Source organism: Nestor notabilis, unplaced genomic scaffold, assembly GCF_000696875.1.
Source record: "Nestor notabilis isolate BGI_N333 unplaced genomic scaffold, ASM69687v1 scaffold9230, whole genome shotgun sequence".
NCBI lineage: Eukaryota > Metazoa > Chordata > Aves > Psittaciformes > Psittacidae > Nestor > Nestor notabilis.
Genome location: NW_009910664.1, coordinates 93,281 through 119,327, shown reverse-complemented (window position 1 = coordinate 119,327; position 26,047 = coordinate 93,281). Strand labels below are relative to the sequence as shown.

The window sequence follows — 26,047 nt, the reverse complement described above, 5'->3', positions numbered from 1 at the left end:
TACTTGTCAAGAGTATCATTCCTCGCTGCCACTGGGTAGAGGCTTTCATGGGCTCCAGCCAGATAAAGGCATCTACAGCTGTTGTTATCTCAGCAAGTTGAACATAAGAATAATTGTGGTTTAGTTGCTTTTCAGAAACTTTTGGAGGTGTTTCTATACCCACCAAGATGCTCTGTTCTTAGACAAAATGGTTTGTTGTTCCTGGGTTTGGTGTCCTTGACATTCCTGTCAGTTCACTGTTTGTCAGATGTGGATGGTTGGTAATGGAGTGCTTACAGTGCAGGTACAGTGATGCCTTCGTTCCCTTCATGTGGCAGCTGCAGCTTCCACTCTTGGGAATTTTCAGCTATACTGCTGTCCTGGTAACTGCTGTTGATCCCAGGGTGGTGCTCATAGTGAATTGGGTGCTCTCCCATCTACTTCTTGTGCATAACTGGGAACTTACTGCACTTGTTGGAAGGGGGAGGGTTGTATTTCTTTCTACCACAACTTTGCAAAATCCATGGATGCTGAGCTGGATGTAGAGGCTCTTCAATCAATAATCTTTGTGCACATAATTTTTGCCAGTGGTAAGGTCTAGAGAGGGGGTCCTCTGTGTCACTACAACCTGTGGTCTGGCAGCTGTTTGCTTACTGCAGGCTCTGTGTTGGGTATATTGTGTGCAACAGCTTGTTAGCTTACAGCTGGCACCAGTCATCTTTCTACCCCTTACTAAAGTGTCCTGCCCTGTACTCCAAGCTTTTCTGAGAGCCACAGTGTGCTTTGGCACCAGCTATGCCCCAGCAGCTGAGCCCAAGTCACTCAGCCTTGGTGGGCCTAGGTGTGTGTAGAACACCTTCCCTGCCTCCCTGCTGAGCCTTCCTTCTTCGGTCTAATAGCGCTCAGTGTCAGAAGGGGGTTAGGGGGCAAGCGGGGTCTTTATGTCATTCCCCCCTCCCCCCTTTTTCTGTGTCCTCCTGCTTTGCCATCGCCCTCTGAACATACTTGGTAACACAGTCATTGGCCTGTATTTATCGCCTGCCTTCTGTGTTTTCATCATCCCTTAATTGTGGCATGTAGTCCCACACAATTGAATTTGTTTTGAATTTTTAGTTGTTTGGGTTTTTAAATCTATTAATCAGGCCTCTCCGACGAGAGGCCTATGAGAGTTTTTGGCATAGTTGCGAAATACTGTAACTGTGAGAGAGAATTCCTACCCTGTCGTTTTTTTTTGCGCTTGGCTTTAGCAACTGCAGTCTCCTTGCTCTAATGTGCATTCCAGAAGACAAAGTTTTTTTATTTCCTTTTTTAAAGTCTTTTGAAGCCCATGCACCTTTTAAAGATCTTTGTAAATGTGTGGCATACATTTTGATGGAAATAAGTGATTGGGGGAGCTCAGACGTTACTGGTTCTGTATGCCCTGGGAGCTCCTGGTTGGGCTGACCGGCTGCCACAAACCCTTGCTGGCTGGCTGGCCAGCCAGCCTTTCTGTCAGCCTGTTTTCCAGCACAAATGGTGTCCAAATCAACGCATTCCCATGGAGTATTTTAGATTTCAGCAAAGCAATATTTTCCTATGGAGAAGCCTTCTCTCAGAAAGATCCTTGCTAGCCCTCGGTCAGGCAGCTTCCTGTGCCCAGGGCCCTGCGGCACAATGAAGTTTCCTGCTGGTTGTGTCATCAGAGGACAAACAGTTCATCACTTGCCTTGAGTGGAAATCGAGTCCCACTTGTCGTTACAAATTGGTAGCTAACCCCCAGGAAAGGCTGGGTTTGATCAGGGGTGGCTCATAGTTCCAGGTATCTCATTTCACATGAGCAGATGCTCATGGGTTAAAACACTGTTAGTGGTTTTCAGCAAGCTTGTGGATACTTCATTTGCTCCCTGTAGTGGTGCACAGATGCTGCGGTAACAATGACTGTGGTCCAGAGGGAGATGCATTGTACACTGGCTGGACTGGACGTGAGCATGCACCCCTAGATCCTGATTTATGTGTTTGCTAATACTGTTGCAGCCTGGATATCCCTTTGGCTGAGAGTATGCTTGAAGTGATAGTATTTTCTGCAAATAAAAACAATGGTCCTTGACAGGTAGCTGTTGGTGTTTCACATGTGTTCTTATCCATAAACTATACTGATTCATGTTCTTCCAAGACGTTTGTTTGAAGTCTCATCTCTTCATGATTGATCCAAGTCCACCTCCCGCCTGACTTCTACCAAGTGCCCTGTGCTCAACTGCTTCTAGGAGTTGAGTCAGTCCAAACCTGAGCATAATAAAAATGTATTAGCCCACATGTTATTTCACACTGATATAGAAGTTCAAACTAGTTACTGCTTTTCTTCCACTAGGTATGGGGGATTTAGTTGAGATTAAATATTACTTTAATCAGTATATTTAGTTAATAAGTTTGGGGGAAAACTCTGCCATCAATAGTGCTAATTGTATAAATGCTAATCTTACAGCCTGTATTGATTATGAAAGAAAATCCTAAAGCCAGATTTGCATTTTTGTTTTACCTAAATACAGAATATGCTGTTACTTCTGTAGGAGAACCAGCCACTCTTCTCTAGTAGCTTGCAGATTACGCTGAGGAAGCAATTTGAAAAAATGCCTTGGATGGACCAAATTTTTCTTGCTGTAGATGGTCTTTAGAAGAATGAACTTCTTCAAATGCTTTCTTAATCTGGAACAGGAAGGAAGCAGCTTTTGACCACTTTAAAGTGATAGTTTAACTCTATCATTTCTCAACTTGAAATACGTTTTAATAATTAATGCCCTCCGAGACTTCTTGTGGAAAAGTTTGTGAGCAGAAAGAGAATTCATTCAACACAGATCAGGCATAGCTAAACTTCAGCAAAGCCCTGAAGTTCTGCAAACACAGAAGTTTGTTGTTTGAAAGGCTTGACCGGTCGTTGCGGTACACTATTTACATGCTTGAATTCTTCAGCTTCCTTCCCTGGGAAGGCACAGTTAATTTTCTCAGTTCATGTGGGTTTGTGCTGAATCAGATGGAGTTTTTATGAGCGCCTTGGGCCTTTTTTCAAGTTGGAAAATAAGATAAATCACTATGGCTTTTTTTCTCTAGTGGAGACATTTTGTCTATTCAAATATATAGGCTTTTCTCTCCCCTTTCTTTAACCCTCTTCCACCCACATACAGGCATACAGGAGCCTGGAAATAATTTTTTTCTATGGCTTCATTTCAGAATGCTACCATTTTTTTCCTTGGGCTTTTGAAAGGCATATAGTTGTCATGCTGTGATTTCTGTGTCATATTTTTACAGTATGAAGATTATGCTAAGGCTTTCCACTTGTAGCTTAATGTGTCCTGTCCCAGAGATTATTCTGGACTCCAGTGCTCTATAAAACCATGAGCCTGTCCTACAGGAGTGTGAATGCCCTCAACAGCTCTTGACCTTCATGTGGGTTGAGGAGCTACACTTAAAGAGCTGGTACTTACTATAAGGAATGCAAACAAATGGTTACATTAAGCCCTATGAAGTGAGCGTGCGTGTTCAGACGAGTGCATGCCCCAGTGTGCTCCAGCACTCCAGAATGCAAGCCTACTTAACTACTTGGTCATTTTGCACGCTCTCTCTCTCTCAACTCCCCTTTTTGTTCAGGAGTATTGAAGGCTTTTATTACTCACGTAATTGCTTTGGATCCTTTTACAGTCTGTATTTTAACACAGTGAAATTTTTATACATCAGCACGAGAGTCTGTGCAGACTAATTGTGAAAGCAATGTGTTTTTTATAGATGGCATTTTATCAGAACTTTGCTAATGCTGTCAATGTAATAGACAACATATGTTTTACATTTCTTTGCATTTTGTGTAGTGGTAGTCAACTCAAGAGGAGACAAAAGTAACTTTGAACAGAAATGGTGTGTGGGGCTTGGCTCAGAGTTTCCACCCAGAGAGGAAGATGGATTACCTTAAAAAGGCAGGGTACCTTACAGCAGTCTTACCGAAGGATATTTAGTCCCTCGCTTTTAATTTGTGCTTGAATTTGGGCATAGGGCAATTATTTATATATCGATAACATAGTTTCATGATACAAATTTCAGTAAAAGCTCAGTATATTAAAATGCCTATGACTGTCTTCAAGTTGTAGAGGACTTTAAAACCTGTTTCATGACTACAGGCAAGACCCCCTGGCAGTCTGTCTCTTACACCTGCCTTGACAACACTGCAACAAATCTTTCCATGTTTTTAGTTATTTCCCCTAGGTACTTTGCTCTTTAAAATAGTTGCTGCGCCTGAGCCGTAGGATGCGATCAGTGAACTCCTGCAGGTAGCGCCTTTCCCACTGAGGATTCCACACCGGGCAGGAGCAGCAGTGTCTGTGCTCTTGCTCTGGGCCTGTGGAATTGCCTGTGGAATGCCCTGGGAGGGCAGGCTGGCTGTAGTGGAGAGATGGGCATATGTGGCCAACAGTCGTCTGTGCTGTTAAGGAAAGAGCGAGGTTTCCTTCTATGTGCAGGGAGTTTGGTCCATCTGCCGACTGACGCAGCTGTGGGCAGCTGCTGTAGGCAGGAGAGCTGCTGTGGTATGGTGATGCTCCTCTGCCTTTGCAGGAGAAGAGGGATGCGGGCAGCCATGAGGCTCTTCCTCATAGCCTCCCCTCTTCTCTGACTCCCTGGCACTGCAGGTTGTTGTAGTGGGGGCTCTGCAGTTCTACTGCCCGCAGCACTGCGGGGCTGCTCTGAGGCAACAAAGGAAACAAGGTTTAGAGGATCATACTGATGTTCCCTCGTTTTCCCTTTCCCATGTTTGAATCTGTTTCTTCACCTTCAGGCATGCTTGTCACTGGGGAGGCCTCTCATAGGCCCTTCCGTTGGGGCAGTCTCTGCGTGAGAGAAGGCAAAGCAGAAGAAGGATGTGGCCGTGCCCCAAGTGCAGGGTAGAGTGCTCCAGTGGAAGCATGGAAACCACCTGGTGTCTGGCCAGGGCCTTTCCAGTTTGATGTGTTAGCTGGGGCAGCGCATTGTTACGGATGAGTAACGAAAGACAGGTTTGGGTTTTTAGCAGATGGCTTTGGGAAAAGACATCTATTTTGCTGTACTGAAAATTGAGGAAATGTTTTTGACATTGACTTGGGTTTGTGTATTGAGGGTTTTTTATTCATTCCAAACTGCTTTTTTCTCTTTTCCTCTTAGAGAGTGTGGGGGTGTGCTTTGCTGAGGAGGTTCTTCCTTGTGAAGAGAATGTAAATCTTGAATAGAATGAACCTATTTTTAACATGAAATTTTAGAATCTTGCTTGAAGGCAAAAATGCCATGATGCTACATGAGCTTTAAAAACAAAACAGAATTCATGCATATAGTAACCTGTAATTGTTTAATGTAAGTGAGATTTTCTTGACACTTATTTCTTCTTACCCTTAGCACATCAGGTCCACCCATTTGGCCAGGAAGCACCTTTTTCAAGAGAAATGGAGCCCTTCTACAAGGTAGGTGATGGATACTACATCCTGGAGTAACTGTTCTACTTAACAAATACCTCTTGCAAATTGCACAGCTTTTAAAATATTCACTGGGCAATAAGTAACCAAATGTTTTTTGTTTCCTTTAACCTGTCTCCTTTATTGCGCATCTGGTGCCTTGAAAATGACGATTTACTACATACAGTGAGTGTAGTCTATGAAAGTTGCTGCTTTTTTTTGCTTTCCTCAGATTATTAATTTGCTTACTGTAAAATATGGCAAAGGGTGGTTTGGGGTTTTTTTTTTCCCTCCTTTGTGTGGATAAAGAGCTCCTAGAAGGAAATGTTCCAGGAACACTACCTTTAGCTCTGTGGGTGAAGCAAGGTTGATTTTTGAGAGATCCTTTCTTTTACTTCTTAATTGGGTTGGAAGCAAAATGTACCTGAAGGTAGGTAGCAGTGCTGTATTGGGGAAAACAGTGGCAGAATATTTGTCTCAAGAAACCTGCCATAATTAATAGTGCTTATATTCACAGAAGAATGTTAAATATTTTGTTTCCATTGGAAATGGATAATATAAACAGAAAGCTATATGACTGCAGTTTTGATACGTAAAGATTTTCATTCTATCTTACTAGGCTTTTAAAAACCATTATTCACTGCTAAGTGTGTTTATATTTCTGCCATTGAGTACATAGAACTATCATCGCTGTTAATGGAGGTGTCTTGGGAACACAGAAGGTTTTTTTCCCAGACCGCGTGCGTTTGTGGTGCAAAAGTAACTTACACTGTTTAGGATGGTTTTATAGTCTTTGCAAGTATTTGTCTATGAAGTGTCTCCGTTCTGTGTTCATTCTTACGATGCCAAGAGTTTTCTGGCCTTCTTTCTGGCAGAAGATGCCGTATGATGTTCTCCAGAACATTTATCCAAATCACCTAGGATGGAGCCTTGCTGACAAGTGGGCTCACAAGCAAGTAATTGGCAGGCAGTACTGCTCACCTTCCACACACCAAAATAATCCAGCATCTGTAGTTTACCTGGGAATATTTTTCAACTGATTCCTTGCACATATCTAAGAATTATTCTGTTATCTAATATCTAGGCTGACATTTGTTCAAACAAATGTTAAATATATTAAAGCTTTTGTATTCTTTCTTACCACTAGGAGATGGTATAAACTGTAGAGCTCAGCAGCTTTTGGATTTAGTCTTGGTAGGACAGATCTGCTACCTTTGCAGTCCTTCCTAATAGAAGAAATAGGGGGATTTTGTTGGTTTTTGTTTGGGTTTTGGGTTTTGGGATGGGTTTTTTTTTTTGCTTGATTTATTTTCAGGTGTTCAATTCTGGTACGCTGTTCTCTGTACTCTTCTTCTCTGCCTTTCTCTCCTTTCAAAGTGGGGGGAAAAACTAAAAGCCCAAAACATTTCAGCATATGAAAGAAATAGAGAAAAAGAGAGAGATGACTGCATTTTGAAGCAACTAACAAAGCTTCACAGAACTTTAACTGAGTTGGCATTTTGCATTGCCATTTCAAGTGGAAAACGCAGCCAGTTCGAACTCCAGTATGCATGATAACTACTGGGGTTGGAACAATGAGAGACTGTGAGGAAAAACCTTGTTAAAGTCATCTTTTAACACTTCCTGGTTTAAATTTTACAAGAAGAAAATAACTCAACAAGCCTTTATTTCTGTCTGTCTTTCTGTCTTTCACTTTTCACTACAATGAGCTTTTCCACATACATGATTCAGCAGGTTGCAAGGAAATTGTGCATCCACCTCTTCACTGCTTCTGACTGTCTTTTTCCAGAAGACTTGTGTAGAGGAGTGGTAGCAGGGGCAGGGAAGTATGAGATGAGGGGTGCAGAGGCTGGTTGAGTCCTACCTTACACGACCATCTTAAGTCTGTTTTTCCACTGCTTATGTTGAGCTTAATGCAGCAGGAGAATGAAAAATTGACTTAATTATTGGTTTCAAATTATAGTAATGCATTTTGATTGGCAAAAGTTTGGATAACAAAGGGATTTTTGATAATATTTGCTTATAAATCATATTTTGCTACATTCGTACATTTGAAAAGAATGTTCAGTGCATGTTATGGAAAATAATACAGAATGATTCTGAAATTTTAGCAAATGTGATATTTATGTGCACTTGTCACACCTCATTTCTTCTGAGTTGTTAAGGAAAATGCTCTTTCCTGGTCTGGGGAATGAAGAGAAAAAAATTTTGCAATGTAAGTAGTACTTTTTTTAGCCAAGACAGACTTGTGTTCACTCCTGGTTTCCATTCAGTTTATACCTGAACTATTTGGCAAAGTAATCTTAACCATTGTAAAGCATTTAGCATATTTCTCCAGAGAAAGTGCCTGAGAAACCAGTTATCCATGTGCCTCAAAATAGCAAAGGAAGAGAATGGAAAGCTAAAGTTCATTTGAGCTATTCTGTGTCCTTAATGTCTTTGACATGAGCAGTATGAATTCTCTGTTCCTTTCTAGCTGTCCTTGCTTTTTCTTCATTTGAACAAAATATATGTATATATACCGTTTTCTTTTGGCTATGATTTTATTAGGTACAAGATGGCTACCTCAGTTTCTTTACTGATGATCATAGTACTGTTGGTCTTAGCATTAGCTCTCTAATCAGAACAAACGAACAGTGTATTTACTTTTGATGTTAAGTTACCTGATTTTTGAAGTGTTGAGCACCTTGTAGGTGAGGATTGCTCCTTATATCCTTGTGCTCTTTGGTCTTCTTATGAAGTCCCATGCAGAGCTTAATACAGGTAGGACTTGTGCCTCCATGGAAGTTGTTACATTCTAGCCTTCAGGATTCCCAGATGTCATGTTAAGGGTAGGTTCTACTCCAGTAAGATGGGATTTTGCCCTAGTAAGGGGGGAATTTTACCCCTTTACCCGTATGTTTGAAGGGTCTATTAATGTTCTGGGAAAGGTGAGACCCTTGAGCCCAATGAGCCTGTCGGAGCCCTCTCCAGGGGCTTCACTGGGCAGCACACTATATCCAAGGGCAATTCTGCTATCCTATTCAGGGGTTCACAGTAGCAGATTCACTCACTGAATGAAGTTTTTAAGTTTGTGGAAACTCACACAAAATAGATCTCAGCTGAGATTTTTTTATTACCTAAGTTCGTGACAGCTTAATGTTTGAGGGTTGCCATTGACAGGACATTAAGGTTCAAAGATTGCCACTGGCAGTACACTAATTGTGAGAACAAGTGTGACAATAATGTATACATAAAGCCAGCTAAAATTAATCATTAAATGTGCATAGAGTATAGCTCTTATCCAATAGGCCTCTGTGGAGGGGAGAAAACACATTCAGCCCATCGACCAATCCCAGCAGTTACGGTGGAGTCTTCCTTAACTGTTTTACTCTTAATTTTGCATATTTATGGCATTTTACTCAGGTTAGTAACTCCCCGTAACCCTCCCATCATTTACCCATTGGGCAGTTAATTTGCCTAATTATGCATGCTCAGGGAAGGGTCTTCTGACCTGGGCAGGGATCTCTTGACCTGTGGGGTGTGAGTTTTAGTATTAAAGTGAAATTATAATGGGGAAAGTTCATGAAAAGGACAGCTTAATCATGTTTTGCTGACTTGTGAAGCCATGTTTGGGTGAATGTCCAGGTGGTGTTGGGATGTAGCAGACTTCAAGGATAGTCCTCCCTGATTAGAAGTTCGTTAGTCTTGTTTTTCTCAGTCGTGCTTTCTTCAGTCCTGTTTTAATTAGTCTGCCTATGCAAGGCCAAAGCCTTTCTGGCTATCAGTTCTCACCATAAATCAATTATGTTTCTCAGGTCTCCTGACCATTTAAGAGGCCCTTGTATCTATCTATTCAGGCTCCTTCATAGTAACACAAGTTGCAGTTTCTTAACTAAATACCTATGGAGTTTGGCTATATGGCTGTGAAGCTTGAGTACGTGCCTATGGAACTTGAGTGGTTCTAGTCATAAATACTTTATTAATGATTGGTGTGAAATTCTCTTGCTTTACAATCCTTGTCTATCAGCTGCTGTGCTGCTTATCAGGACACGAAGTCTTCATGCTCCTGCAGGGAGTATAACAAAGCCTGGCTGTGGTGTCTTCACTCCGCTCCACTCTCCATTCAATTTTTCTTCACACATGCCAAGGTTGCAGGGTTGCCTGGGGAACTATCACAGCGTAGATTCTGTGCATGCCAACTGCATTCCATCCTGGAAGTAGCAGCTGCATTCTGCCCTAAAATTTCCTTAATGTTTTAATGTTATTTTGAGGATCTGGGGGAAGGGGAGTAGTGGTCTTTAATTCCCCCCATTATTCCACCAGATGAAACAGGTTTTCGCTCTTAGTGCTTTACTTTTTCTGTCAATTTTTGTTATGTACATATTGTGGTTTTGTTTCAAATCACAGTTTTGTTTGGGTTTTTTTTTAAACCTGCTGTATGGAGAACCTTTGTTCCCGCTGTTTTTTTCTGTTATCTCCTGTCATAACACATCCATTTTTATTTAATAGAATGTGTGGCAGGAAAAAGTCTTTATGGTAGAAAAGATTTAGACATACTCTTAACTCTTCACAAACTTGTGCTGGGTGAGATTGGTGGGGACATAATCACATTAACTTGAAACTAATGCATCATGTTCTGATGAGGTCAGTTTCATTGCCTCTCCTCTGGTCTTGGGTATTAAGCTCGTGTTATAAACTTGAGGATGCAGTTGCTCACAGATCAGTAGGAATAATAAAATTATTTTGCTTTCAATATATCTAATACTCCCCCTGAATAAATAAAAAATACATGTTTGAATTAGCTTAGCAGCAGTCATGTAAATTCCATCTGCTGAGTGCCACCTGTAGGATGTAACTGGGCCATGGATGGGTTTGTTTTTCTTTCTTAAAGATACAAGGTCCATTTTGAGGGGGAAAAATACCAAACTTACCACTCTCTTTTTGTCTTATTTGCCCTCACACTTTAATAAACTAAATGCAACGTATTACTACGTCTTGTTGTATTGAATTTTTTCTGTCCTAAGTTCCAAGGAAGCATAGGTAGAAGGTGCTTGTGGGTGTAATTATAGCTGGCATGGAAACAGAGTGCTGTGCATTGAAAACAATGATCTTTGTCTGCTGTTGCTGCTGCAGTGGGGATTGAAACAAGAGTGCAAGAGCCTAAGGAATTGCTTCAGAAGATGTCAGAGCCTTGTGGCTGGGCAGTGGCTGACATAAAGCAATGCTTTTCCTCTGGTTTATGGCAAGTATACATCTGCCTGGTGTAACCCCATTCCTGGGTGAGCTTCCTGAGCTTCCAGTAAAGGCCTGGCAGAAGCAGGCCTTTCTGGTAGCATGGTTAGTGATTCTTCATAGTCCAGGGAAGGAAAGAGAACCTGGGTAATCCAGTCCCTAGTGCTGTTGGAGCTGAAAATGGAGATGGCCCTCATCACTGACACTAGATGGTCCACCTTGGATTGCTGCTTTCAGCAGTTGCCAAACAACTGGAGATCAGCCATGATCCTTGTTATGCTTTCTGCTGTCTTGTGTAAGCAAGGTCCTCCACTTCCTCTTCTGATGATCAGTACAGTTTAAATCTGCTGCCTGTGGATGTTGAATCAAAGGTATGAGCTCTTGCTTCAGAGATGCTGCAGACCTGGACTCATAGCTGTGAACAGGATTGCAGCAGTCAGTGAGCTGAGCAGACTGCATGGCTTTCCTCTGAAGCCACAATTCTCTTTTAATTAGGATGGAAAAAAAGATTGGCAAAAATCCCTTCCCATTCACAGAACACAAGAGGAGAGGAGTGAGGAGTCGCGTGTGGCCTCTGCTCCTGCTTGGCTGAGGGAGCCTGAGAAAGGAGGGATTGTCTTCAGCAGATCTCACAAGCTGCTTTGTTATCTCTCTACTGTCAGCTGCAGGGAACAGGCAGGCTCATGCTTCAGAACAGAGCAAGCAATAGGATGCTTACATGCGGATCGCTCAGCCTCTTCTTCTCTGGGAAAGTGGTGAATGAGACACTTTCATCTCTGACTGGTGCTTCAAGCAGCCCATGTGTGATCTACCTTGGTCCAGCAGCCATGGCTGTAGGTGGAATAGTTGGAAGACACTGTCTTCACAGGGCCAGGTATCACCAAAACCAGCATGAGATGGCAACCCTGCAATTCATTGCAGAGTGGAAATGGAAACTCTGGGCACTGCCGCTGCATTGATCCTTGATGCCCTCAATCTAAGATGGTGGCTTTCACATTTTAGTGTACTGACATTTGATATCTGACCATAATGTGAGACTTCAAGGAAGTTTTCCAAAGCACACGTATCACTTTATTCTTGATTGAGAATGGTGATTTATTTGAGAGAGCAAGGAAATTGCATCCCAGAGTCGGAAAGTTTATTTTGTACAAAATGTGGACAGACCAGAAGAAGTTGTCTACATAAAAAGAGAAGTTCTACATAAAAAGATGGGGAACCACCTCGTTTATGAACACATGTACGTATTTGTACAGAGATCTTTTTCTTCTCTAATAAGCTTGAGAATTCCTTGAAATGACCAAACAGGCTGTTTAATCCGTTGTCCATTGAGTAGTTGTAAGAAGCAACTTAAAGAACTGGTAAATGCTCCATCCTGGCAGTGTTCAAGGCCAGGTTGGACAGAGCCTTGGGCAACATGATCTAGTGTGAGGCGTCCCTGCCTGTGGCAAGAGAGTTGGAACAGATTCTGTGAATCTGTGATTCTATGAAAGGAGAGAGCAGATTTGGGACTTCACATTTCCAAGTGTTAGCTATTAATAGAAGCACTGGCTGAGGTTGAAGTCTGCTGGGGGAGGGGGGGAGGAGGGGTAGGTAGAAAGGGGGCAACTGTAGCTGGTTTCCCTTGAGAAGACTAAATTGGAATTATGATATCCTGCCTCTGTTTTTATGTTGATAGTGACAAGGACCACTTTATTTGGACAGCAAGTATTGTACTCGGTCTTTTCTCTGGAGAGGTTTGGGAGGAGTTATTCTTGTTACCTTCAAGATGGAAGTTGACAGTAAATTCACAAAGAGAAGACTGGGATGTTCATCAGCACCCATCCACAAATCCCCAAGGGCCCCTAAAGGCACAATGGGCTTCTTTCTTCTGGTGGAAATTCAGTTCATCTGCTTTTTCCACTGAATGAGCAGGATACATGCAAGTCCTGGGCATGTGGCAAGAGGTGGTACCCATCCTGGAACACAGGTATCCGTACCTGCTAGTCCTAACAGGGGTGAGGAGAGGAGGAGCAGGGGAGTGCTGGAAGACGAGAGGATTCAGTAAGTCTCACTTGCATTTAACTTTCAGAATTGCATGTCATACACTTCAAAAGCAAATCAAACTCAGAGAGAAATGCTATGTACTTCTGCTACCTGGAGATGCAAACAAAAACCAACATGGCAAGGCAAAACATGTATTACAGATAATTTAGTAATACATAATACTTAAATGTAATGAAGAAAGACCAAAAAGGAATGTAAGACAGTCCAGCCTTAGGATTGGTAGACTTAGGTGCTATGATCTGTAACACAGCCTTGGGCAAGACTCTTATGCCCAAATCCAACTAAACACTTGTTTCCTAATATGTATTTGGGCATCTCTCATTCCCCAGGAATCTCAATGCTTCTTTTGCTTTGAGGTTATAGTTCATTGGTTTTGTGCTCTATGAAATGAGGATAATAATAGTGATTCTCACTGCACAGAGCTGTCAGTCTATGAAATACTGGCTCTGTATCATATTCTGATGCTCCACCAAAGGGAGAGCCTTGAACAGTGGGAACCTAACTGTAAAAAGCCACAGTGCTGTTAGTTTTTGCAGGGAAGTGTGGTTTTGGGTTTTGGAGGTTCTTTCCCCATCGAAGTTTCAGTTACGCTCCTTACTCTGAGAGATACACTTGGAAATTGACTGTATAACTCCACAGATGACTGTTTTGTGTGGAGATCTGGGTTTTGAGTGTCCAGTTTAGTTCCAGTTTAGTTACTTTTATCAGGAGAGCACCAAACCTTTTGACCTCACTGTTTCTCTTCAGGTTTTGCTTCTTCGAGTTGCTGTTCAACCATCTTTGAAACTGTAGTTACAGTCATGCTCTGTTTGCTGGTTTAGGTCAATCTATTAAATTAACAGTAAAGCTACTGTCTCTCCGTATTACAATAAATCACTTTTCATTCAAAAGGCATTATTATTTAAATCAGCTTTTTTTTCCTTCTTTTTTTTTTCTCTTGTTTCTCCCACATGGAGGGTACCTGACAATCTCTTCAGAAGTTTCTTTTCAGGAGGATGATTCACATGGTGCTTCTGTAGAAACCGAATATTTGAATAGTTTATTTACTATTAGCATTCAGTGTGTTTGCAGTGGTATTATTGAGAAAGCAAAATTAAGTCAGAGGGGTTATGCAGTGTGTCCCTAAGGGAGTAATTTGAACAGCAGAGCTCTCCTTTGTATGGGAAAATGAGTAAAAGCCTAGTGGGGCTGCTGGGGTCCTGAGAGTGCTGGTGAGGGCTCATGTTTGTGAGAGGATTTTTAAATGGCCTTAACACCATGCATTCAATAAAAAATCCCAGTGAGAGACAGCATTTTGCAGTGATTCATATAGAAATGGTCACTTTTGGTGTGACATTTTTAGCTCTGTGTTCTGTGTAGGACATTTGTATATAGGGTGCTAAGGATTAGCTGTGCAGCATGTATATAGTCTTTTTACTCCTGCTTTTCTAGTTGAGTGTGTATGACAATGACAAAAGCTGTAGCTAATTAAGTGTCTGAAGTATGGTCCTATTAACACTGATACTAGAGCCATTAGTAAGGAAATGTGACTGCCAGCTGCTTATGTTCCCCGTGACCAAAACATCTGAGCTACCTTTGGCCTCTAAAGTTGAGAAGGAATAAAACTGAACTGCAGCAGACAGGTCTCGCTAATGGTAGATCATGTTGCAGAGTACACAAAGATAAGTTAAATTCCTGCCGTGTTTAAACTCAGTAACTTGTGTTTTAGATCTGCGTAAGTGTCTTTGCTAACTTTACAGATAACTTTGCTTGTTTTCTAACAGTCCTGACTTTTGAAATTATTACTTCTGAGTGACTCAAGATGAAGTTTACCAGCTTTGTTTATTTTCCTTGACAACTGGAGAGTGTGGGTGAGGGCTGCAAGGCAAGTCCTACCACAGCACTAACCTTGGGCAGAGGAGAGGACAGATCTGTGTGTACCCGCCTGTTTTACCTTCAGTGTCAACTGCTGTGTGAGTGGTGACAGTGGTGACAACTTTCCTCTTTCTTTGGTGTGTATTGCAATAACTGCTACTGCTGCAACTCCCCGCAGTGCTGGCCTGGCTCCCTCTTAGTAGTGTAGTGTAGGAGAGAAGAGGGAGGCTAACCAAAGCATGGAGGAGCTGAGGAGTTGGGTGGTCCTTGCCCAGGGTTAAGCAGGTAACCCATGTTTCAGCAGGTAACCTACAGGTAGTGTTGCTCCAGAGATGCTGCTAAATGGCTTTGGGTAATGTTCTTACCTTCTTTCCAGGTTGGTCCTGCAGGTAATGTGGTTGTAACTTTGTAGTTTGAACACTGGAATCTTCTTCCTTTAAATTGTCAGTAGCAGATCTCAGCTTTTTTAGGAGAAGTATTTTCTGTGACTGGCCCTTCTGTAGCCATCAGCACAAGTGCTTTTGTCTAGAGACATAGAATCACAGAATCATAGAATAGTTAGGGTTGGAAAGGACCTTAAGATCATCTAGTTCCAACCCCCCTGCCATGAGCAGGGACACCCCACACTAAACTACATCTCCCAAGCGTCTGTCCAACCTGGCCTTGAACACCTCCAGGGTTGGAGCATTCACAACTTCCTTGGGCAACCCATTCCAGTGCCTCACCACCCTCACTGTAAAGATGTCCCTTCCCTCCACAACACACATAGGGGACTTAAAATTGGAAAACTCACTGCCACCCTTGGGTTTCAGTTGAGTGAAGACCAGATACAGCAAGAGAAATAGAAGTTTCTCTTCAGTGGCTTTCTCGTTTTCCAGGACTGCTAGGCATCCAGGATTCCTCCAATGCTTTCCTTTCCCGACCAGGAGCAATAGTCTGCTCAGAGCATGGGGGTTGTTTGCCTGTGCCCAGGGTTTCTGCACGCCTGGTGGCACGGTGAGAGCATCTCCTAATGGGCTGTTGTGTAGCTGGGAAGTCCTGGATGTGATCACTGTAAATACTGAGACAAGCCTGGCAGCAGTCACAGTCAAACCTTTTCTGTAGGTGGAATTTGGGGCCAGGCCACCTCTGGTTAGGCTGGAGCTTAAAGTAGGAAATTTCAGTGCCCTGTGACAGAGATGAAGCATACCACCAGTTAGATCACATTGTACCACAGCAGTTCTCTGAACAAGTTGTGGTTAGAAATTAGCAGTGCGATTTGTATGGTAACTTGGAAAATGGTAGAGTATGTAAAGATTTATTTTCTGTAACTGTGAAATTATTGTGATTATTGCCATCAAAATCTCTGGGCTGATGAGCTGGAGCATATGTTCTGTGCTGTGAGCCTGTGAATGTTTGACATTCCTAAAATGTGAAGGTGGCTGATATTAGAAGTAATCTTGGCTTTCATAATTCTAGAGTCAATTTGAAGGAACAGCTAGGAGAGAGGCGTAAGCCTGTGCTTTACATGGAGATTACTAAAATAAGGATAATATTGCAGTGGTGTTGCTATGAGCAGTTCTGGTGATGTGCAGATTGCTGTGAGCAAGAGAAAGCTGTTGTCAAGTCGGGCTGTTCCTTGACTACATGTCAGGTTTCTTGAGACAGACCCATATTGAGAGAATTAAAATAGAAGCTCTGGGAATTTTTAAGATGCTCTCTTGCTATGACCTGCTTGTGCGATGGGCAGTTACATGGTTTTGAAGCCCTGGGGAAGCCAAATCTTTATAACTAGTAAACAGAAGAAAATTATGGGAAAAACAGTGATGCTGATCAAGTCCAAGTGATGTTCATTTCTTGCATTTTTTTTGTATGCTGTCTGTGTTGATACTCTTCATGGTTAACATTGGCAATAATTTTTCTTATCTAACATACTAAGAATTTCTTCCCACTGCTGGTTAAAGATTGGTAAGTTCTTAGTTGTATAAAAGGTATTTCTTAAACATACAGAAGCAACGGTAAATTAATGGAAATAGCGTATTGAAGAGAGCTTAATCTTGTTTGAACAAGTGAGAAAAGTAGAGGCTGTCTTAAATGAGAAGGGTAGTCATTGGACCACAACGCGCATTTCACTGCTGTGTGTTCTTTAAGCTAAATGCAAAAACAAATCTATTGGTTTCACATACTGGAATAAATCTTACCACTAGACATTCTTCAGTTGTACACTTGAGAGTATGCAGAGTTCTAGGGTGGCCAAGTTCTTCCTTACAGCTATGAATGCGTCACTTGATTTTCCTGCAATTTATAAGAAACTCGAAACTGAATTGGGACTTCAAGAGGGAAGGAGCCAGGATTTTTATTTTATCAGCAGAAGTACAGTGTGTTCAGAAACCCCAAAACCAAAGCTAGGGCTCCTTTTGAGTCAGTAGTGCTTTACACTACTAGTTTCAAGCTACCTGACATACACCTGCCAAGGCAGTAGATTGTGAACATGAACTTACTGCATACAGCACTTCTTCCTCACATCTGTCCCCTTTTACAAAGGAAAGATAAGTTCCATCCAGATCCTGAATGATGAACCTTTACAAAACAGTCCTCTCTAATCATCAGAGTGGGATAAAACTCTTACAAGGGAAATTGTTGGGGAAAGTCTGTAAGACTTAGGCTGGTAAAAGAATTTTTCCTCTCTTTAATGAATTTTATACCGACCACATGTAAGTATAAAAAAAGTATGTGGCTTCTTTTTAACTTACTTTAAGGCAACCTCTGTCAATTTGGAAATACCATTATAGGATCTGTGGCTTCATCTTACATGTTATTTCTCTTAGTTTCCTTTCTCTTTATAGGTCAAAGTCTCACAGTGCTTGCAATTGCATACAGTAAAGGTAATAAATTCTCTTTTTCTCTGACTATTTATATCTGTGTCTAGCCTGTGATTACTGTTCTCTAGTGCACGAGGAGGATAAGGTGAAATTGAAATTAAAATTATTCATACAGTGGTGGGAAACTGCAGTCCTGATTTTTGTATATATGCACAGTTTGAATGAAGATGCCAAGGACACTTCCTGCCTGTCTTTCATTTTTGTATTTCTACACTACATCCTTGCTTTGCAGCTTTTAAACATAATCTATTTTCTGTGAATACGTATGTTGTTTTTCCTTGTAATAAAACAGGATATGCTGCTTTGTGAACCACATGTTGAGCTTCAGCACTCTCTTTCTGATACTAATATAGTAAGTAAGGTGTTTCTACTGAGAAACAAGAACAGTAAGTTATTTCTCCTGGAGATGAAAAAATAAAATAGCTAAGGCCAGACCTCCTAATCAGCTGTGTATACATAAATAAATGCAAATGCGTTTCAATATAAATATGTGTGGTTATCTAATATGTACAGAGAAATACACAAGTAGAAAAATACTCCTTTTTGTGCTGGAGATTCGGTGCATCTGCTTCATTCTCCTGAACGCTGAAAACCATCCATGGTGGAAGAATTACCTGTAAATATGTCCTAATGTTTTTCTGGGAAACTGGATAGTTCCATTCTTGTTTGGAAATATTTTCTGTGTCATCCAAATGCTAGGATTGAGATACCAACACAACAAAATACTAAGTTTTATCACTTTTTTTTTGTGACAGATAGATACTGCCGTTCCCACCATGTGTTATGTCTCTCCCTTTCTCCCCTTTTTTTCTCTGTAAGCATTTCTTTCTCTCATATATTGTGTTTCTGTGAGTCTTCCCTTCCAGTCCTTTGAAACAGATCTGGAATTGTTCCCTTAGTGATTTTTCCTCCCCTTCCGCCTTCAAGCAGTTCCAGTTTTGATTACTGTAGTTGACATTGCTAATGCGTAAGGCAATGTGGAGTTAGAAAAAATAGGTGTATTGTAATGTTGTTGGTTTTCTTTTTTCTTTGTTTTTTTCCCATTTTTTTAAAATAAATGAGGTTAATCTTACACTACCATGATTTTGTGTTGACTTCCCCCCCCTCCCCCCAAATCCTAATTCCTGGATGTCATTATGTCAGTAACAACTTACTCTGTTACCAAACAAATACAGGTCTCTGTGTTTTATGTAGAAGACACCTTATTTGCTGTATGATGTCTAGAGGTCAAGGTATATTTCTGCATGTGTCTCTTGCAAATTTTGCTGTAGTGGCTGGTGAGAGAGGAGACTGTTTTGTTTTTAACACACAACTTGCCTTGGTCACTTGGCCTTGACTGATAAAGCACGTGAATAACTAGTTGTACATTTTCAAACTTGCAGAAATCAGTTAGAGGCTTAAAAGCATAGAATAGCAAATGCTGGCCAAGATGCGTGATCGATTAAGAAATCAGTGAATTTAACTTACTTATTTCTTGGGATGTAGTCAGTGTCTGAGGTCTTCTGTCTATTTGGTTTTGGTTTTTGGCTTCTCTAGTAGTTCCTTTTACTGTGCTTGTAATTTAACTGCTTCTTTAAATGGGTTACAGTATCTTGCACAAATACAGCTGTTTCTACCATTCCTGTTCAAATGAAGCCAGTGTAGCATTTGTAAGAAAATGAAGCCTGAAACATGTAAACTGGTGTCTGAGTAAGGGTGTGGTACCGCCAGCATGGAGTACAGCACTGATGCTTGTTCTTAGTGCTTTGGACAGTATTGATCACTGACAAGGCAACCTGTGTACGACATGACTGCTAATAGTGCAGTTTCATGTAGAGAGGCAAGAGAAGCAGCTTGATACAGTCTACTCAAATTGATACTCAAAATACCCAGCAAACCCTTCATTTTCCTAATGCCATCTGTTGAACAGCTTAATGGTCAGAGGCAGAAAGGAGACAGGGCAGACCTGGATGGGGACAGAACCCAGCGAGCACATGGTTCTGCAGAGTCACGACTTCCTAGCTTTTCTGTTCGGTCAGGATGGGCCTAGCAGAGCTCCAATTACTTCTGAAGAACAGGATCCAAATCTACCGGAAGATTTCCAAAATGAATCCTCCTGAAATTTTGTTGCCAGGATCAGCAGTTACTTTCCTGCTGGACTTGCAGATGCACATAGGTTGGTGGCATCATGGTTTATTTTGTAAACATTCCATGATTTGACTGCTCTCTTTAGAGACGTCCCCTATGTCTATGTGTAGCTGTTTTTCTTGAAGAGTGACCCACATTGAACTCTGCCAGGCAGCTCTTAGTTTCCACTCTCGTGAGGACAAAGATTATAAAATAAGCATCGCTGAGCTTTTCACCCATGTTTTACTTTCTCTGTGATTAACTGCAACAACAAATCTTAAATATTTGTTTTGTAAGGGAAGGAAAATGAAATTTAAAGTCCGGAATGAGATTTGATAGCACACAAGACCACTGAACAGCTGTTTTGGAATCCAGAGATTGAGTAAAATGGCTTAAGATGATGGTAGTGAACTACCAGTCTAACTAAAGGCATCTCTCGGGTTTTTTGATTTTATCTCAACAAATAGAGATGTTGTGGCAGTGCCGTGAGTGGAATAATAATCTTTCCTACTGAAGATTGATTTTAAAATAATAAGAAGGAAAAAATGTACCTTAGAACAGATCTGAAAACAGATCCTAAAGTATACAGTTCTTCTAGATGTTTTATTCAGCTGGTAAACCTGTTTTATAAGCTGAAATTCTTTTCCAGATAATATCCTAGGGGAGTGTGCTCTGTCAGCCTGATGGGAGGGACAGCTTTATGGGCCTGAGACAATACACGAAGAATCTTAAAACTGCTTCTTGGAACAGCCCATACCCTGCAATTTGGGGCACACCCAAGTATTGCAGCGGCCAAGGGTCCTGAGAGAGGAGAGGAGCTGCGAGCTCCAGCAGCTCGTGCTGCCTGTCTGCTGCCTTTGAAAACTCTGGTTTGAAGATGACCAGCCATGGTCTCATGTTGAACTCTTAACTCATGAGAGCTACCACGTCTACGAGCATGTAAGCTCTCCGCCATGGTTTGCACGCATCTCAGGTTATTTTTCAGGTTATATATGACTTCACAAATAATCTGATGAAAATTGGAATATTCTTATCGAAGGACGTGACTTGTGTGAATCACTCTGTGGCAGCTGTAGTAAGCATCTTGAGCCTCTGCTTGTATGTCTGTGCTAGTTAAAACAGATTCATGCTCTGCTGTTTGGGACTGCCTGTTGTGTTCAGCTGCAGCCCCCAACACACGTGAGGCATTGTCTTATTACAGGTATCTTTTTCAACACCTCAGCTTCCCTGGATTCTTCATTTAGGTTATTTCTTCAGTATTTATTAATCAAAAATCAGGAAGCAAAAAGCTGTTGAATTTACACAGGAAGCCAAAAAGCTGAAGCCTGTAGAAGTTCTTCCCTGCAGGCTTACTGTTTCATCATTCAGAACCAAAAAGCCTGTGTGATAAGCAGCTCCAGGTATGCAAACTGCATGCAAAATAATGCTTGAGGGTTTCCCCATTGTCCTCAGTGGTTGGAAAGTGAAAGTTTCCTTTGGCCAGGAGACTGGCTGCTTAGGGTTGTGCTGTGGGGAGCTGCAGTCCACCCTCCTTGGGGAACATGGTCATCCTTAGGAGGCCCCTGCAAAGGGCAGAGTGAGGTGGCCTCTAAAAGGGAGCGGTCTCTCAGTTTGATCCCACAGGTTGTGTGAGCAGCTACTTGGAAAGGAGGCAGTCTGAAAAGCAATGTTGAGACCCATGAGAGAAGAAAACAGGTGATGAGGACTAACTGGTGTAAACTATAGTTAGTATTAAAGATGTCTTTAGAAATGCCTTACTGCATCTGACTCACCTCTCTGAGAATCATTTGGATAGGTACATTTTTCTCTGGTTGGATTCCCTAAGCTGGCAAGGAACCGTTTTACATCAAGTACTGAGTTTCCTAATGTCTCACGATTTCACTAATTCTGATGAATTTAGGACAAATGCTGAAGTTTGGGAAGATTTTGACATGCTGTTCTTACACCAACACAAAGATTCATCCCAGCTTTCACTGTGCTGCTTTGTGGTGGTGGTTTCACAATTCATATTTCTCCTACACTTGCTGAACCCCGTCAGGCTGCCGTTCTGCCATAATGTATTCTACTGACAGAGCTGACTGTCAGTTACATTAATTAGCTATTGGTAGTGATTTGTCTGCTACAAGTGGAGTATAGCCTAGAAAAAGAAGTTTGTATCTTTCCATGCAATTTTAATTCAGCTCTCCTGTTATGTGTGCTTCAGGATACAGATCCTCTTACGCAATTGCTTAATCTTTTTCTTTTTCCATTAGAGTCCTGCGTTACTCAGTGCTTTAACTGTGGAAACTGAGATTTGGGGGACTACAGCAAATCTGAAATGCAGCATTTCCCTAGCTTGTAAGTGCTTCACCTTTTGGTGGGTGCAGTTGAGTTTGGGGTTTTTTGGTTCTGCCACCTTTGTGGCTTTCATTTAGGTTAGTTGTTTGTAGATGTAAGAAAATCTAGACTACCAGTTCTGCCATGCTTGGCATGCTGCGTGACAATTCAGTATGAGATGGGATGAGTTTGTTGTATTATGTGAGGTGCTCCAAAGATAATAAAAAGGAGCCCCTGGCACCCATTCTAAAAGTTTGAATCTACTCAGGTAGAGACTGAAGTATCCATTTAACAAAAAAGATTATTCTCTTACTTAGTTGTTTAGTTGGGGGTTTGTTCCTCTTGCCTCTGTCCATTATGTGCTAGTGTCATTATTCATTATTTCCTTTGCTGAAATTGAAACTCTGGGTCACTTTCTGTTATCAAAGAAAACTATTTGCATTTTTTAGGACTTCATAATCTGGTCACTCTAATGGAAGTATAATATACAATGCCTACGTTTATTCAGGCAGTATTTTTCTGTAGGTGGCATGGCACTCTGCAGAAAATCAGTCCTTTGCCCTACGATATCCAGTGTCTAAATGTCATATCTAAATAGGACGTTTCTTTTTGTCCTCAAAAACTAGGAAATAATTTTAGAGAATGATAAATTATTTGGATCATGATACTAACACTGAGTGGTTGCCACATGCAGCACTTCTCATCTTCAAAATACTTTGAAGCATTACCTAACTGAATCGCACAGCACCCTTTTTAGTGGGCTTAGGTGACCAACAGTACCCCAGACTTAAATGGAGAGTTTGAGTAACTTCTTCAGGGCAAGCCTGAGCCCTTCAGATGTGGCAGGAGCCGCAAGGTCCCTGATCTCTCCTTCAGCACTGCATGCTTTTTTTACAATCTACCTTGAGAGAGATTTCCACCATAGCCTAAAAGTATGCCCCAGATTTGATAAGTATCTGCCTGTATGTTTTGGACATGGAGTTTTGGAGGCCCAAATGAGTAATTGTGTAGCCTCTCAGTTTGGTAGAAAATTTGCCATAGGTTTTCTTTGTCGGTGATGGACATTTACTGCAAGATTGCAACACAGAAGACCAGGAATAGGCCAGGTGGTCTTTACCTGGGATGAAGGGTCTTCTGCACTTGGCCAAGTGAGAAAGTGACCGTCATGACCAAGGAGTGGGGAAAGGAATTGGGGCATAACAGGTTATCTGTGTGAAGTGGTTGTAAATCCCATTAGGACTTCCAGGACCAGAGAGACCCCAGTAATCTGTACGACTCTCCACTGCATGTATGGCTGCTGTGTAAGATCTGGGCTAGCTTCCACATGACAAACCCCAGTGACACCTTCCGCCATGGGTTCCTGAACTTGTGCATGTGAACCCTCTGAGGTCTTGGCCAGGAGATGAAGGATTTCTCAGGTGTCATTGAGCGGCTGTCTGTACTGGCAGCTGGGGCTGCACATACACGTGCAGCTCACTCTGCTGTACAGCTGTTGGAGCCGTCACATAAGCAAGTATGAGGTCTGCCATTTCCTGCAGTATTTTCTCTATTTAAAGCACTTGAATTGCAGAGCACTCAAATTAAGCAGTTCATGCACTTTGGAATTGAAGAGACTTGCCTTGGAGAAACTCTCCAGCTGCAGCTGAATTAATGCTATCCAGGGCCTGAGGATTGCTAGAAATACTAGCAGATGAGGGGCTGAGAAACCTGTCAGTTTCAGAATGCAAGGGTGGGGTGGCTGGGGAACATTATCTTATCTAAATGGTAATTTCTGTTCTGTACATTAATTAAAACACATAGTGTACAAACTAGCATTTAGGAAATCTTTCAGACGATCTTTTCCTAAGGGGATGTTTTCGAAGTAAGTAGTGAGTTGTACATGCCTGCGCAGTGCAGCCTTTTAAGAACAGTACTGAGGCAAACAGTCCAAATCACACGCCCTCTTTAAGCAGTGGGTTTCTGTGTGTGTTCATACTTTGGGGGGAACTGCTTTTACTTGGTCGTTAATAATGCGCTTTAAGTATTCTTGTTATATCAGGGAAGGAACAAAACCGTGTTTGTCAAATCAGTAGAGATTAACAGTGTGAGATGGAGGAATTCAGTTCAAGAGTGAAGAAAGGGGTCATCGGTTTTGAAAGAAAATTTTTTGTAGTATTTGGGAAATTTTACTTACTTAATGATTCTTCTTCTTGAAGACTACTTAAACTTATCCAGGAGCCAGTTTGGATGAGTTAAACCTGTTATAGGTGGGTCTGATTGTATATCTATTACAAGTGTAGAAATAAGCTTCCCATCTAGTAGTCAGAAAATGTTTACATGAGAGGCATGTTTTTCATGATCTTGTCAGTTTTGCTTTCTTTGCTGTTTTACTGTGCATACATGACTGATTTGTACACATCCTTGCTTCTGCATAACATCCCATATTCTGTGTCTCGGGCGGAATGATCTCATGCACTAGCAGAGGTGGGTACTGCTGATATTTTATTTGCTACTTTGCCTTTTTATGGAACATAGGCACGTACTGCCTCAAAAGAACATCAAACCAATCGCCCAGCAAAATATTTCTCACTTGAAAAGCTAGAATTTCTCAGCTTCTTCGTAATTGCAGTGACATCAGGTGTAGCAAATGAATAGCAATGAAAGCCAAATAATGGTCTGCTGGGTTTAGAGGCAGACTTTTTTTAAAGAAAAAACTTTCACAGAGGGACAAATATTTCCTGTCATGGGAAAAAGAAGTTACAAATGCCTGTGTGGAATTAAAAGGGATTTGGAAATGAAATGCAACCCTGTGCCCTAAATATGAAATTGCATGTGGTTTGTCTGGGCATTTCAGGAAAATCTACTGTCCTAATCTAATCCAAATAATTAGATTTTGGATTAAGGTAGGCTATAGTCATCAAAACCGGAGCAGGTAGAGATAATTTTGGTCCAATCTGGACCCTCTCTTATTATGCCTAGGTTATTTTTCCTATTTATAAACCTCCATATCTTTCCCTTCAATGATTAATCTACAGGCAGAGTGCAAAAGTTATTAAAGCTAGAAATAGACAAAAAGATAAATGCTAACCTTTCAAATTGGCTCTTGAAACCTGAAATATTTACTGCTTGGAGGATTAATAATGGTTGTGGAATGATTTGTCATCCAGACTAAGTATTTCTTGTTTCTTCATGAAGCCATGCTAAGCTCAGATAAATAAATATCTGCTGGTGCCTCCCTGTAGTGGATTTTTGGACATCATCATAGAAAGAAATCTTACTTCCAAGCGTATCACAATAAACTTGAGTAGCCGAGCATACTTTACTGCTGGTTCCCTCGCTTGCTTTGCTAAGTGTGATCATGGCTGGAAATGAATGGTTCGCTTCTTTATCTGAAGTCTTTGGCACCAGGAATCAAGACTTAATCATTCTCTGCATTGATGGGTAGCAGAGCATAACACTCTCTCAAAGCTGACAGGGTGGTATTTTGTTCTTTGCTGCTGTTCTCCGGAGCTAGTGCAAAAGGCTGTAAAACCTGTGATTCTTTGCTCCACTATGGATTAGGGGTTTTCAAGCATAACTCAGAGGGGTTTTTTTTCTGTTAGTACTGAAGCTGAGGTGTCTGGTAGTACCCTAGAAAGCATAACGATGTCGCTGCCGAGAACATGCTTGTTTTTATGTGTTCTGCAAACTAGCTAGGATTGACTGTTTGCATTGCACTATAGTACAGCAAGTTTTATTAGCAGAGAATAGTAACTTCAGCATTTCACTGACAAATCTATAGTCTCTCCTAACAATAAGGACTTGGGAAATGTGATGAAACAGGTAGCCTTTGTTGGAGTGTTGGTCTGGTAAGTGACTGTGAAAAGATATGCCAGAAAGTACTATCCTTTTAAAAAAGGTTTGGGGGGGGGGAAGGCAAGCATAAAAAAAGACAAAAAGACCTTTCCTGCGGCTTTGTTGCTGTGATAAATGCAGTGGGTTCCAGTAGGCTTCCGAAAGTGAGTCTTTAAAACTGGCCTGACACACGAAAGTGCAAACAGTGAGCTAATCTCAAAGAGCAAGTAAAATCACATTGTGTTTGACTTTAAAAGGAATGGTAAACTCTGTCCTGCTGGGCCCCTGATGGATAAATGAACATTGATGTTTCAGAATCAAAGTAGCCACTGTAAATTCAATCTTATGTGTTATATAAGAGCTGAGGATTTTAAGAGAATTATGATGTAAAAGCCTGAAGCTTATTTAATAAACTGATCA

General features: G+C 41.4%; 1 protein-coding gene across 1 annotated transcript in view; it reads left to right on the top strand.

The window, feature by feature from the left end:
- Positions 1 to 4,248: 4,248 nt before the first annotated feature.
- The window catches only part of LOC104403094 (forkhead box protein N3-like), a 72,268-nt gene continuing 50,469 nt past the window's right edge, over positions 4,249 to 26,047 (top strand). Inside the window, exons 1-3 of the mRNA XM_010011139.1 lie at positions 4,249 to 4,271; positions 5,365 to 5,429; positions 17,357 to 17,395. Coding sequence (XP_010009441.1) covers positions 4,249 to 4,271; positions 5,365 to 5,429; positions 17,357 to 17,395 — 127 coding nt within the window. The remainder of the gene's footprint in view (positions 4,272 to 5,364; positions 5,430 to 17,356; positions 17,396 to 26,047) is intronic.